Source organism: Elgaria multicarinata, chromosome 9, assembly GCF_023053635.1.
Source record: "Elgaria multicarinata webbii isolate HBS135686 ecotype San Diego chromosome 9, rElgMul1.1.pri, whole genome shotgun sequence".
Lineage (NCBI taxonomy): Eukaryota > Metazoa > Chordata > Lepidosauria > Squamata > Anguidae > Elgaria > Elgaria multicarinata.
Genome location: NC_086179.1, coordinates 56,656,290 through 56,669,176, shown reverse-complemented (window position 1 = coordinate 56,669,176; position 12,887 = coordinate 56,656,290). Strand labels below are relative to the sequence as shown.

At 37.2% G+C, this 12,887-nt stretch overlaps 1 protein-coding gene across 1 annotated transcript in view; it reads left to right on the top strand.

The window, feature by feature from the left end:
* The window catches only part of TBK1 (TANK binding kinase 1), a 30,043-nt gene extending 18,538 nt beyond the window's left edge, over nucleotides 1-11,505 (top strand). Inside the window, exons 12-21 of the mRNA XM_063133939.1 lie at nucleotides 891-992; nucleotides 2,190-2,268; nucleotides 2,411-2,532; nucleotides 2,621-2,697; nucleotides 2,935-2,974; nucleotides 4,407-4,508; nucleotides 4,603-4,699; nucleotides 6,676-6,782; nucleotides 8,334-8,405; nucleotides 9,025-11,505. Of these exons, the coding sequence (XP_062990009.1) occupies nucleotides 891-992; nucleotides 2,190-2,268; nucleotides 2,411-2,532; nucleotides 2,621-2,697; nucleotides 2,935-2,974; nucleotides 4,407-4,508; nucleotides 4,603-4,699; nucleotides 6,676-6,782; nucleotides 8,334-8,405; nucleotides 9,025-9,076 (850 nt within the window). The 3' untranslated portion in view covers nucleotides 9,077-11,505. The remainder of the gene's footprint in view (nucleotides 1-890; nucleotides 993-2,189; nucleotides 2,269-2,410; nucleotides 2,533-2,620; nucleotides 2,698-2,934; nucleotides 2,975-4,406; nucleotides 4,509-4,602; nucleotides 4,700-6,675; nucleotides 6,783-8,333; nucleotides 8,406-9,024) is intronic.
* The last annotated feature ends 1,382 nt before the right edge of the window (nucleotides 11,506-12,887 follow it).

Below are 12,887 nucleotides of genomic sequence, written 5' to 3'. Positions count from 1 at the left end.
TCAACTGGAAAGCCGTAAAGAGTCATTTACTACTCTGTACCATATCCATCCAGCTATAAACAAACCTATGCAATAAGTGGATAATATCACTTCACACAATATAGGTAGACTTTACAATGTCTCAAGTTATCCTGTTCATCAAAGGAAACTATAGAACCAAGTATTTTTTTAATCATAGGTTGGATCCAAATTTAGTCATACCTGCTGAGTCAGACCATGGGTCCATCTAGCCCAGTATCATTGACACTGACTTTCAGCGACTCTCCAGGATTTCAGGCAGTAGTTTTTCTGTTCCAGGTTTGATTCCTTTAGATACCAGGGATCGAACCTGGGATCTTTTGCATGCATGTGCCTCTGCCACTGAGCTATGGCCCTTATGCTTGCTAGGACTGATGGGAATTGTAGGCCAAAACTTCCAGAGGGCCATAGGTTGCGCACTCTTGGAATAGATCTGTTGAAATCCTTGAAACTTAAGTTACCCATGACTGATTTAAGTCCCATTCATTTCAGTGGGTCTGTTCTAAGTATGATTAAGTCTGGATACAACCCAATGTAGTCAAATCCCATCTAAGCCTACAACGCTTGTATGTAGTAGGATGGTGCTATCCTTAAACATGCTTTCTCAGAAATAAGTCCTACTAAGTTCAAGGGGGTACACATCCTATTAAAAGTGTTAGAATTGCAGCCTTTTTTTGTTTTAGACCTATTATCTTTTTGGAAACAAGTTAATGGCTTTTACATCTCTGTAATGGTTTGAACAATTCATGTTTATTTAGAGTAGGTGCCAGTTTTTACATAAGAGTATACAACATTTACAAGACATTTTCAGCTATAGAATGATAAACATTTTTTTAAAATATGTGTACTAATTCGTTTTGTGTATATTCTAGCGAAATCATCAAGGAAGATTACAGTGAAACATTTCACAAAAAGACAGAGGTTGTTATCAAATTAGAATTTTGTAACAGAAATATAGAGAAAGCTGGGAAAATGTGAGTATAAGTGCTTTTTTAAAACTAAATTGTGTATTGTAGGAAGGTCTGTGCTTTTCAAGTCAATGACAGCTGTAGTTTTAAAAATAAAATCTCGCTGGTTAAGGTTAATTAAATGATTGTTTAATGAACTTTGTAAATAACAGCTTAGACATAGTACTCCAGAAAAAAATCAAGAGATATCGTTTGTGAGTTCTGCTGTTTAAATAATTAATATTACTGCTACTTCTTGTGGCATTGTTTGGCAGTTGAAGCTGCCATAGTATTTGGCACTGTACTAAAACCAAACACATCTCTTCCCAAAGGCTTGTGGAGTGTATGGATAGCTATGAAGAGGCAAACTGCAGTTTCTCCTGCTTTGCAAATCTGTCTTGCTCTGCTGTTAGTAACCTGAAGCAGTTCTGTTTTTGAATACAATATGTGTACTGATATGGCAGTGGAGGAGGGTTTTTCAGTTTTGTCGTAGCCATGGTGCCATAAACGAACAGCTTCGGTGCAAACTGAGCACTACTTGACCTTGAGTCATCTCAAGGTTATGGATCCTCCATAAACTAGGGAGACTTAAGCAGCAGCAGAGCAGATCACATGGAGAAATCATGTCAGAAACAAAGGTTATTCAGTTATCCTAAAATGTTCCATACTTGGAAGTTGCCTTCAACACAACTGGGAGTATTTCCACAGACTTTTAGTATTTCGTTGGAACCAAGCATCTCTAGAGAAAGAATGTCTTCCTGAAACCTTGCAGCAGGGTTGCACAAACTTTTCAGCCCTGAGGGTGACATGTGATACTGAATCGACTACAATACCCACATACATATGCATACGACACACGCAAGGAAAGAGTTTGCTCTTTCCTTGCTGATAGCAGCGGCAGTGGGGAAAGAGTAACCTATATCAAAATCACTAGGGGAGGGAATTAGGTACTAGTGGCAGGAGATGGGGTATCCACTGGGAGGGGGGGCTGCAGTTAACACTTTGAAGGGGACGTAGGTTGTATAGGGGTTCCATAGGGGCCTTCCAGGGTTCACAAATGGACTGAAGATAATAGTAAGTGACCAATTAGATTCTGAATAATATTTTTATTCAGAATTTTAATTGCTCAAGAATATCAACAACTTTTTTTAAAAAAAACTTAGTAAAAAGAACCGTAGGCCACTGTTAGTTTACTTTGTGTTTGTCTTGTTTTCTTATGTACAGATATCAAAATTTGCTGCAAATCAACCTGGCACCATCAGAAGTGGATGAAATCTCAGATATACACTCAAAGCTGTTACGGGTAAATGGCTTAACATTACAACATTGTAGCACTCAAAATGAAGGCCTTTTTCCAAATTCAGGTTTACTTACTGTTGAATTGTTCATAGTGAAATTGGTTGGCATTTTTGCTGTGTAAGTCTGAATTTGTTGTGTTCATGTAGCTTTCTAGTTCACGGGGAACAATAGAGACCAGTCTTCAGGATATCAAAAACAAACTCTCTCCTAGTGGCCTGCTATCTGATGGCTGGACCATTCAGGAAGGCACCTATCCAAAAGACAGAAAGTAAGTGACGTTTCATGTTTTGTTTTTATTCAATATAACCCGGCATGTATTGATGTTTATATATTTACTTTTCCCCTCTCTCTTCTAGCCCAGAAAGGTTACAAGTATTACTGAATTCTATAACAGAAATTTATTATCAGTTCAAAAAAGACAAAGCAGAACGAAGTAAGTATTTTTAATCTATTTTTGGATTAGCACCAAATTACTATGAAGAAAGCATTGTTAAATCTATGTGTGTTTGAATCTATGGTTATGGCTTATAAAAACAGCTAGTATGTGTTTTTCAAATATTGAGTAAAGAGGAAGCAGTTCTAATATACCAATTAGGACAATATGTATAGCATGAGAAATAGTGAACCATTACTTCGTTATCCCATTTCATTTCATTTTCTTTTCCTTTAGGACTTCCATATAATGAAGAACAGATTCACAAATTTGACAAGTAAGTTTTAATTTTTTTCATAATGTTTCATTAGTGCTATACAGTTCTGATCTTTCTCTGTTTCATACCTTCTGCATTGTGAATGGGGTACGTATGTCCCAAGAGTTTTTGTGCAGCTTGGATCAAGGGAAGGTTTCTTTAGTAAAAGTCTCATTATTGTCTGTTTTGAACAAGGGGAGGGAACCCTCCTGTAAACTCCTGCAAAGAGGCATTAGTCATGGCATTAGTTCCTCATTGGCAAATTTAATCAGCTAATAACAGCAAGGGTTGAGTACACAGGTAGTGGCTCTTAATGCTCTCAGTACCCTGTCCACCTCTTTGAGATATATAAGCTGAAAAGAATTGTACAACATGAATTGTGTATAGATAGATCTGCCAGGCTAAACAGCCTGATGAAACCATCCCCACCTTCTGCCCTGGCTGGCACAAGCTGGAAGGGCTGGGGATGAGGTGTTAGATCCACCTTGCTGCTCCCACTAGCACCAATCAGGATTGCTCTGCACATGCCTTACCATATCCTTCCATCTCCCATGTGCTGCTGTGGAATTCCTTTGGTATGGACTCCTCCTACCATGTTGGCTTCCACCAGTGTGCAGAGAACTGTACTCATCTAAGTATTATGCATATGGTTTGCCAAGCATGGAGTGGAGAGCCCACTGTGTTCTGAGTCTCATCTCTGCAGAGACTTTTAGAAAAACTAACGGCAAAAATTGCAACAACATAGCTCTTGAAGTTCAAATTCATTGCAACTCTCAAGATTTCTAAATCTGCACATACATCCAGACTTTTCAAATGCTGTATTAGAACTTGAGAAGACTATTTGAATAGTATAATGTTGTATTTGTTAGATTTCTAACCTGTGGACTGTGGATATCTAATGCTTGAAAACAAAACTGAAAAATAAAATACCCTTTAAAATGTATAAAGCTCTGTAAATAAAAATAAACTATGATCATCCCATTTTGCCATAGTCCTTGCTTGGGTGAGTGTTTAATGAATAGAAGGTATTTTGTTTTCAGAAATAATCACGTATGGATTTATATAGATTTCTAGGCTATGAGGCACCTATTGTATTCATTTTGAGGGGAATCGCTTATGTAAATAACAATTCAAGGGCAGCCACCAAGACCTCCTTTCTTTATGTATTTGGTGTTTAGATTTATTCCCATGTGCTATCAAGAGGGTGCTCTCAGCTGATCATGAAGATAGCATTAGGATTCCCCATACCTTAGAATCTCAGCAAATAAATAATAGGGAGCCAGTTCAAAGTAAAGGAGCATTGGTATAATGTACTAAAATATGTGAATTCACTACAGTCCACTGATTCTCTGTATGTGTATTTTACAAAGAGTATAAAATTACAAGTATATTGTGGGGATAGACTATCTGGAAAAGATATGACAGTACACTGATTCTTATTTCTGTGCTACAGGCAGAAGCTTTTTATACATGCCACAAAAGCCATGACTCTGTTCAAGGAAGAATGTGTCAACAAGTATGAAACTTTCTTAGACAAGGCAGAGGATTGGATGAGGCAAGATTCTTTTCTTTTGTGTAGTGTTTAATTCGATAGGAGCACACATATTAACAAAAACATTGTTTTAAAAATAGATTTTAATTCTTTCCAGGAAGATGCTCCATTTAAGAAAACAGCTGTTGGCTCTCAGAAAACTCTGCTTTGATATTGAAGAAGAGGTGTCCAAATACCAGGACTATGTAAATGAGGTAAAAGTCCTCCTCCATTATGCCATGTTGGAATATAGGGAGGAATAGTTGCCTCACAGAAGTTCATAATAACCTTTCCAGGTTTCCCAAAATTTTGTATCAATTAATTTCTGTCTCATGTCTCTCTAGTGCACTTTGAAGTTTATTGTATATATGGAAGGCTCCAACACTGCTCCATTAAAATTACTGGAGCTCAAGGGTCATTGCGTTGTTGTGAGAGAAGCAAAGGAACAATCACCTTGAAACATTTAATTCAAGAAAGCTGGTCCCCAGTACCAAGCCATTAATGCAGTCAACTTTCAGTATCTGTTTCTGGGAAAGGTTACTAGGGGCTCATCTACACCAAGCAGGATATTCCACTTTGAAAACGGTATATAAAAGGCAGGAGCCACATCAAGCAGGATATAGCGGTATGAAAGCAGTATATGGTATGTGTCAATGGGCCCCAACAGTTTTCAGTGCACTTCAATACCGCTATAAAGCAGTAGTGTGGCTCCTGCGTTTTATATACTGCTTTTATAGTGGAATATCCTGCTTGGTGTAGATGAGCCCTTGGAGTTGGTCCCTCCTCCCCTTGATAGGTGATTGAGTCCATCACTCACTTTGATGGCACTAGATAAATAATAGAACTGACAATGCTGATCACCCCTTCATGTCTTTGGCAAGTACAGTGCATCACTAGGTATTGGGGTGTGTGTGTTTTTTGTCCTGCAGAGCAGTCTGAGTAACTGCCCTTGTTGAATCAGGTCCATGTTTTTTCCTTTGTTTATTGTCAGATGTTTAGTACTAAGATTTAACATACAACTTACTCTGGTTTGTTTTAAAAAAAGCCTCAATTGCCAAATGAATTTGCATGCACTCTTAAAAATCCACCAAAATAATATAGTAACAAAAAGCAAAAAATCTGTTGCACCACCCAGAGAACTCAGCTAAGAAATTTCTGCACTTCTTGTAGTGAACAACACATTAAAAATTGCAATATAACAGAACTAACTACCATAAAATGAAGAAAAAATACTTGTCACACAACTTAAATTAAGTGAGAATAAATTATTTGTATATATTTTAATCCATGTTATATATTTCTCTAATGACTTCAATATAGGGAAAGCGAGCATCCATAAAAGTTAATTTCAACTTCTTTCTTTACTCTAAATCTATATATTCCATTATTTTAGTCATTCCCAGTTTTAAAATATTGGCTGCTTATTTAATACCTTAGGCAGTTATTAAATTCAAAGAATTTTGGAGGCTTTTAATAAAAAACAGATCAATTCATGATGCTTCACAAGCACAAAACCATCCATATAAACCCAATAAAAGCCGAGGGTTTAAAGCGCAACATATCCAATTATCATCTTGATAATATACTTTTTTTAAAAAAAATTAAATGTATTTGAACAAGTCTACCAAAAGTGTGTGTGTGGGGGGGGGGGGAGTCTGCATTTGGCTGAGCACCTCCAGCCATAAAAAGCTAGACAGGATTAATTGCTATTTTTCCAAAACTGGGAAAAAAATCAGAGTCAGTGCATTTCCAGTCATAAAACAAGATCGTGGACAAGATATTCATTTTGAGAACAGACATGCTCAAGGCTTGCTAATTCTGTAGTTCTGTAATAATTAACAATATAAGAAGAAAGATAAGGTTGTCTGGATTATCCACATTAGATGTTTGATATATGCCTGAATGCATTGCTAACTTATAACATATTTTATTTAAGTCTTCAAAATTGTATAAATGCTGGTTTGTTAACATTGACCTTGTATCTAGAGAGCTCACTCAATATCTTTATGTATCTAAGGACTTCAGGAATTGCCTAATGAGGGCCCAATGATGTCATCAGGGTAGAGGGCTCTTTTATACTCTTGGATACCAATTTTATCCCTCATATCTAGTGAGCATGTATGTATTGGAAATACATGATGGCTGGGTCTCTGGTTTTGTAATTTACATGACTTCCATGTATTTATTGCAGTTACAAGAAACATTGCCCCATAAGATGATTGCAGCTTCCAGTGGGATTAAACATACAATCAATCCAGTTTATCCAAGTTCAAACACTTTGGTGGAAATGACTCTTGGGTAAGAGTTTTTCACTCAAGTGAATATGATACTTTTATTCACTTTCCACATAATTACAGCTGTGTTCAAACTTAAATTGGTCTGTGTTGCTTTTAATTAAGATGAAGGTTTATTTTGGGCTAAGAAGGTTAAGAAGACCAAAAGGGGAAGATATTTCTGGGTGCTAGGAAACAATGAGTTCACCAACCTAATGTGTGACCTGTTATCTTTTCTTGCAGAAACAGCCTAATAATAGTGAGAAACAAAGCAGCACACTGAGATAAATTATTAGATCAACTTGTATTGCTGAAAAGCATGTTGGACTGACTTTGAATCTGTTACTTTCTACAGGCAGGAAAGAACTAATAAATCTTAGCTAGATGGCAGACCAAACAAATGGTTGTGTTGAATCAGTAGAGGGATTGAATATCCTCCATGTTCAATTCTGCCATCTTGCAAGAGAACAAGGTCTCTGATTGACTACATAGCACTGGGCCACAGCCACATTTAATGGGTAGCAACTTCAAGATTAACTTTTTTTGAGCTGAATAAGGATAATGGCCCAAGCTTGTATGGTGCTAGAAAAGGCATCATTGTGCTAGATGTGTGTTTCTTACTCTCTCATCACCAATTGATATGGTGCTAGTTATCATGGGCAGGGCCAGGCAAAGCTGGTAATGGGAAATGTAGGCTCCATTTCAAACTGCTCATTAAGTATTTTTAATCAGTTCTAAATACATATGAACTAGAATAATGTATAAAAAGGTAATGGCAAGCACTTTTATTCAAGATGTATATAAGACATCACTTCTTCACATTCAGAAATGCTTTATGTGCTTTTCTTTAGGCAAATTCATCATCAACAACAGAAAAATCAAGCAACTTTGCCCAGGGGGACTCAGAATAGGCCCCCTCAGAATCATAGGCCCATGCCAGCTGGCCCTTCTGGGGGCCCCTCTGCCCAGCTCTGATCATGGCCCTGTATCCAATGCAGCATTAGCAGAAGAAATTGCTGTGTTAGTAGAACTGGGCTTGCTTTATGAATAGTCATAATATGGAGTTATTGTCTTATTTGGGCATTTTTAAAAGAAATTGGCTTTATTTCCAGTTTCATTATCTTATGTTATCTTATGCCATGTTATTCATTCATTAGATTTGTATACCACCTAACTGGCAAATTCTGTTGGGGAGGTTTACAATCATAAAATCAAACAACAACAACATAACCAAACAAAGGTACAATAAAAGTAACAAAATGATACAATATTAAACATTCTAAATTACTGAAAATATTAAGGGCCCAACAGTAAAATTAATAATCAAGCAGATTACAAATAAAATGTATGCCGCTTAAGGAGAAAAAAAGGCAGGATATAAATGTATTAAATAAATAAAAAATAAAGAGGAAGATCTTAACCTGCTGTCTAAATGTGTACAATGAAGATGTCAGGCGGATTTTCTGGGAAGGGCATAGAAAGAAGAGCACCCAGAGGAAAGCCTCCAAAGTTTCATAAAGACTTTTAACTGAAAGCTAGCATGAAATGATGCATTTCATATTATTTTTACTTCCAGTATGAAGAAACTAAAAGAAGAAATGGAGGGTGTTGTTAAAGAATTAGATGAGAATAATCACCTTTTAGAAAGGTAAGTGGATAAAAAAACACCATTCTGTACAAATTACTTTCAAAACTGGTGATTAAATACCTGACTGAAGCTATTTTCTGTCCCCTACAAAAACGTAACACGTATGGGAATTGATGAAGTATTTTCCATATTATTAATAAACTCAGGGTGTTTCACAAAGTGGTTTTCTTCTCCAGTAGGAGAGCCAGCAGTGTTTTCTGTGAATACAACTGATGGAAAAATTGCTGCCACAATTGTGGACATTACTACCTACTATATCTGTAATTAGCCAATCCACGCTATGGCTTGTATCAGAGAATTGCAAGTTGAGTGACACTATTTTGCTACCCCAAAACACAGACCTAATTTGCAAATAATGCTAACCCACAGTTTGGGTTGTTGAATTCTCAATTGTCCTGATTTGACACAAAACAGCATGGGGAAACTATAGCTGTGGAAAGAATTAGCAGAGATCACAGTGGAAGTACCTTGTGGTGTTTCCTCACATAAGTACAAGTCCAACTATTTCTGGAAGAAAAGTCAGTCATCCCTCAGAAATACCATTGATTGCAGTATCAACACTAAATATTGCAAGTGTTATTAAATGCTGTGACTAAACTCGATTATCTTTTTTATTTAGGTTTGGTGCGTTGACTATGGATGCTGGCCCACGGAATGTAGATTGCATCTAGTTGTATATTTACCATGATGCAGTTTGTTGACTTTGCACAGATAGAGCGTTTATTTGCAGAAAGAATATTCTGCACTTGGCGTTCCCACCTAGTATTTAACAAGAGCATGTAAATATGTATATATTGTAAATATAGAAAGTCTTTCTCTTTTGGTAATGTTAAAAGTGGTCTTAACATTTTAAGTAACTATCAGAATTTTTCCTGTAAAAACTATTATGGCTGCAAATTGTGGTAAGCACACTGATACAATGCATTTACTTCAAATGCTGTCCTTGTCTATTCTCTTGTGAACATTGCTGGAGAACTTGTGGTCTTGAAGTGCCCTGCTGTTTAAAGGGCAATTAGGCTTCCTGTTAAGCCATCTGAATGCTGAAATATCTCAGTTATTATAACCTGGAATAGTCCCTGCTTTGTTTCATTCATATGTGAATAGATATCTGTTGCCAAATGTCAAAAAGAGATATTTGTTCCTTATAACATCTTGAAAGGTATCTCTTAAACTCTGAGTATGAAGGAAATACTGTTGGATTTTTAATCATGTCCATTTTAGTTATGTTTATATTTTACCAAAAGTAAAATTAGCCTGTTTGGGACTTAGAAGTTAGTAGAAATTCTGCCTTCTATTTGCTAAATCATAGATTAAATGTAAAGCTGAAATATTTTCTTTAATAGTACACAGTGTGTCTCAAATTCAGTGAATCTTGTTGATCTTTTTGTGAAAAAATTTTTTTTAATATAATTTTAAAAGTAGTGTTAACTTTCATTGAGACATGGATATCCATCTTTAACAAGATTGGCATATATCATATACTGATTTTCATCCTCCATAAATTCTAATAAAGTGCTAGAAAAAAATGTTTCCTTTTTTAATTAAAGCAATTTAAAAATATTAGCTATGGGCAGGATCTAATGCTGCTCATCTGCTGGTGGAGCTAGCGGCTAATTCTGGTCCACAAGCAGCCCCTACCGCTTGCAGAATGGCAGTTCAGCAGTTCCAGAGGCAAGCCCCAAAGCAAGAGGAAACACACATTTCTGGAAGGGGGCTGGTTGTTTCTACTTGTTTTGGGAGGCTTCCCCTGGAAGCGCTGAATGGTCTTTCTGCAAGCGGATGTGGTGGGGCTGGCTGCGCATGGACCAGAATCAGTGGCCAGCTCCAGTAACAGATGGGCAGTGATGGATGCTGCCCCATGTTAAGTAAAATGTAAATACAGAAGTTTGCACAAATGTGTTTATGTAATTCCTGGACACACAGGGTTCCCTGCAGACTTAAGAGACTGTTGAAATCAATAAAACATAAATTAGTCATGACTAATTTAAGTCTTATTAAATGTAATGGATCTCCTCTAAATATGATCAAGTCTGTATGTAACCCATAGTAATTTTATTCTTTCTTTCCAGTGCTTTGATCCATGCATACAGAAGGAACTAATCTAGTTCTATTGACTTCAGTGGGTCTTATTTTCCTGTATGTAAAGGAAGTAAGATTGCACTTCTCATATGGATTATTCTGGATCAATATTGGGAGAGACCAATTGATTTGATATTATTCTAGAAGTAAGGAAACAAATGCCTTTATGCACATGCTCCAATTCTTTTCAAAGGAGATTGTAGGTCAAATTTCCATTGGACTACCCTTCTGTCTCCCCCATTTTGGCATATATGAGACTATTATAGCCCATTGTTCATCATTTGTATAGGCAATAATGGCATTTCTTGTTCTAGTTCTTCCAATTTGAGTGGAATGAGAACAACAGAGATGCAGTAAGGGTTCCCTGTCTTGTTGCTGTTGTTTCCAAAAACCAAACCATAATGAAGAGCACAGACAAATAACAGGCAATCTATAATGGGCAAGGTTGCATTTCTGCACAGTACTGCTTAAATCCCATTTATTAGTAACTTGAACTTAGAAGGGGTTGGGGAAAGATCAGCTCTTGGCTTGGAAGGATCACTCAAATCATAGGTAGTAAATTTGTGTGAAATCTTGCTGCCTTAATGTATATAAATTCCTATTTAGAAATGTTGAGATTATATTATATTTCTGCAATGTACTTATTTTATATAATCATTTTGTACTCCTTATTTTACAGAATCATCATTTTGCATAATTGCTTCTGTTAAATAACATGATTGTTGAGAGGGAGAGGGAAATGGGATGATGGATTTTATTTTCTTTACGCTGAACTAGTCTCATTGAATAGTATAAATTATACTTTAAGACAGTTGGAATACAATCATGCATAACAGCTTGCTGCATTTACAGTATGTAAGTTTTGCTTTGTATTTTAATTGATTTGTAAGGGAAACCCTACTGTTCTTAGTTAATTCCATCAACAGTAGCTATGGAGCTTGTTAAAGTCATTTTGGTGTACTACAAATTAGGCAGCAGAATAAAAAAAAATCTCTTTACATTTCTAATTCTCATTGAAAAAGGTGAATTGGTGGTCTTACTATGTAAACTATATACATCATTGTATTTCAAGACTGGACATTGATAATGTTATAAAATGAGTTATGCCTGGAAGATAATGGAGTTGAAATGGAATTTTAAAGTGGGAGCTGTGTTTTGATAAGGTAGTATACTGCAATACTAACATTTAACAAACCTAACACTTACTATATGTAGAAAAGCACGAGTGAATGATTTCTTTGTACAAATACAATATATAGTACTTAATCTATGGTGTGAATTTTTAAAGATATCCCTACAAAAGCACTTAAATGACCTTGTTAACATTAAATTAATTTAATGTTTGTCACTAAATACAAAGAATAGAAGCTGCACAAGTTCAATTACACTACAGTAGCATGTTGCAACACAGAAAAGAACATGTCCAGATCTATGGATGGGTCAACTTTTTGTTCAAGTTCTTTTTAAATTTCCTTAAATTTGCTGTTGAACACAACTTGCAGTTGATTGCCAGCCAGTGGTATACTGGAGCCAGGACTAGCAGGGACACTGATGCCATTTGCCATCCAACACCCACCCCAGAATTCTCTTCTCTAAGCGTAGCTGCAATCCTCACAGTAGCTGGTGGGTAGAGATGTAAAATATCAGAAAATGGGGCGGGGGATTGATTTTTAGAAAAATTGGAAATTTGTAGGGCTGTGCACGGACCCCCTGAACCACTTCATGGACCAATCCAGAATTTTCAGATCAGGCTCAAACCGCTTCAGGTTGATCCGACCCTCCCCCGCTCCACGGAGCGAGATCCAGAGGGGCAGATTGAGATTTTGCCTCCCCTTCCCTACTTACTTGCCTCCACGGTGGATGATGGAGGCAGGTAGGTGGGGAAGGGGGGACAAAATGGGGGCCGAATAAGCCCCCCTCCCCCCTGACTTGGCTCCGCCACCATCGCCACACGGACTGTGGCAGCAGAGCCAGGTGAACCCCCCTCCCTCCACTTACCTGCATTTGGAGCTCCGGATGGAGGTGAACCACTTCGCCTCAATCCACAGCTCCCCTGACCAGATTCGGTTCCGCCTTTGGCAGAGGCGGATTGGGTCGCTCTGCTCCGGATTCACGATCTGAATCGGAGCGGAGCACAGCCCTAGAAATTTGGGGGGGAATTGAAAAATAATACCTTATTTTTAGCATTCTTTAACAAATCTAAAGTCACTTCATTGCTTAGGACAACAGCTTCCATCAGCCTCAGGAAAATATGGGCAATGGTCAGGAATGCTGGGCTCTGTAGACCAAAATAGAAGGCACCAGGTTGGGAAGAACTGTTTTAGGAACATAAAGTCGCTCTGTTCATAGAATCATAGAATAGCAGAGTTGGAAGGGGCCTACAAGGCCATCGAGTCCAACCCC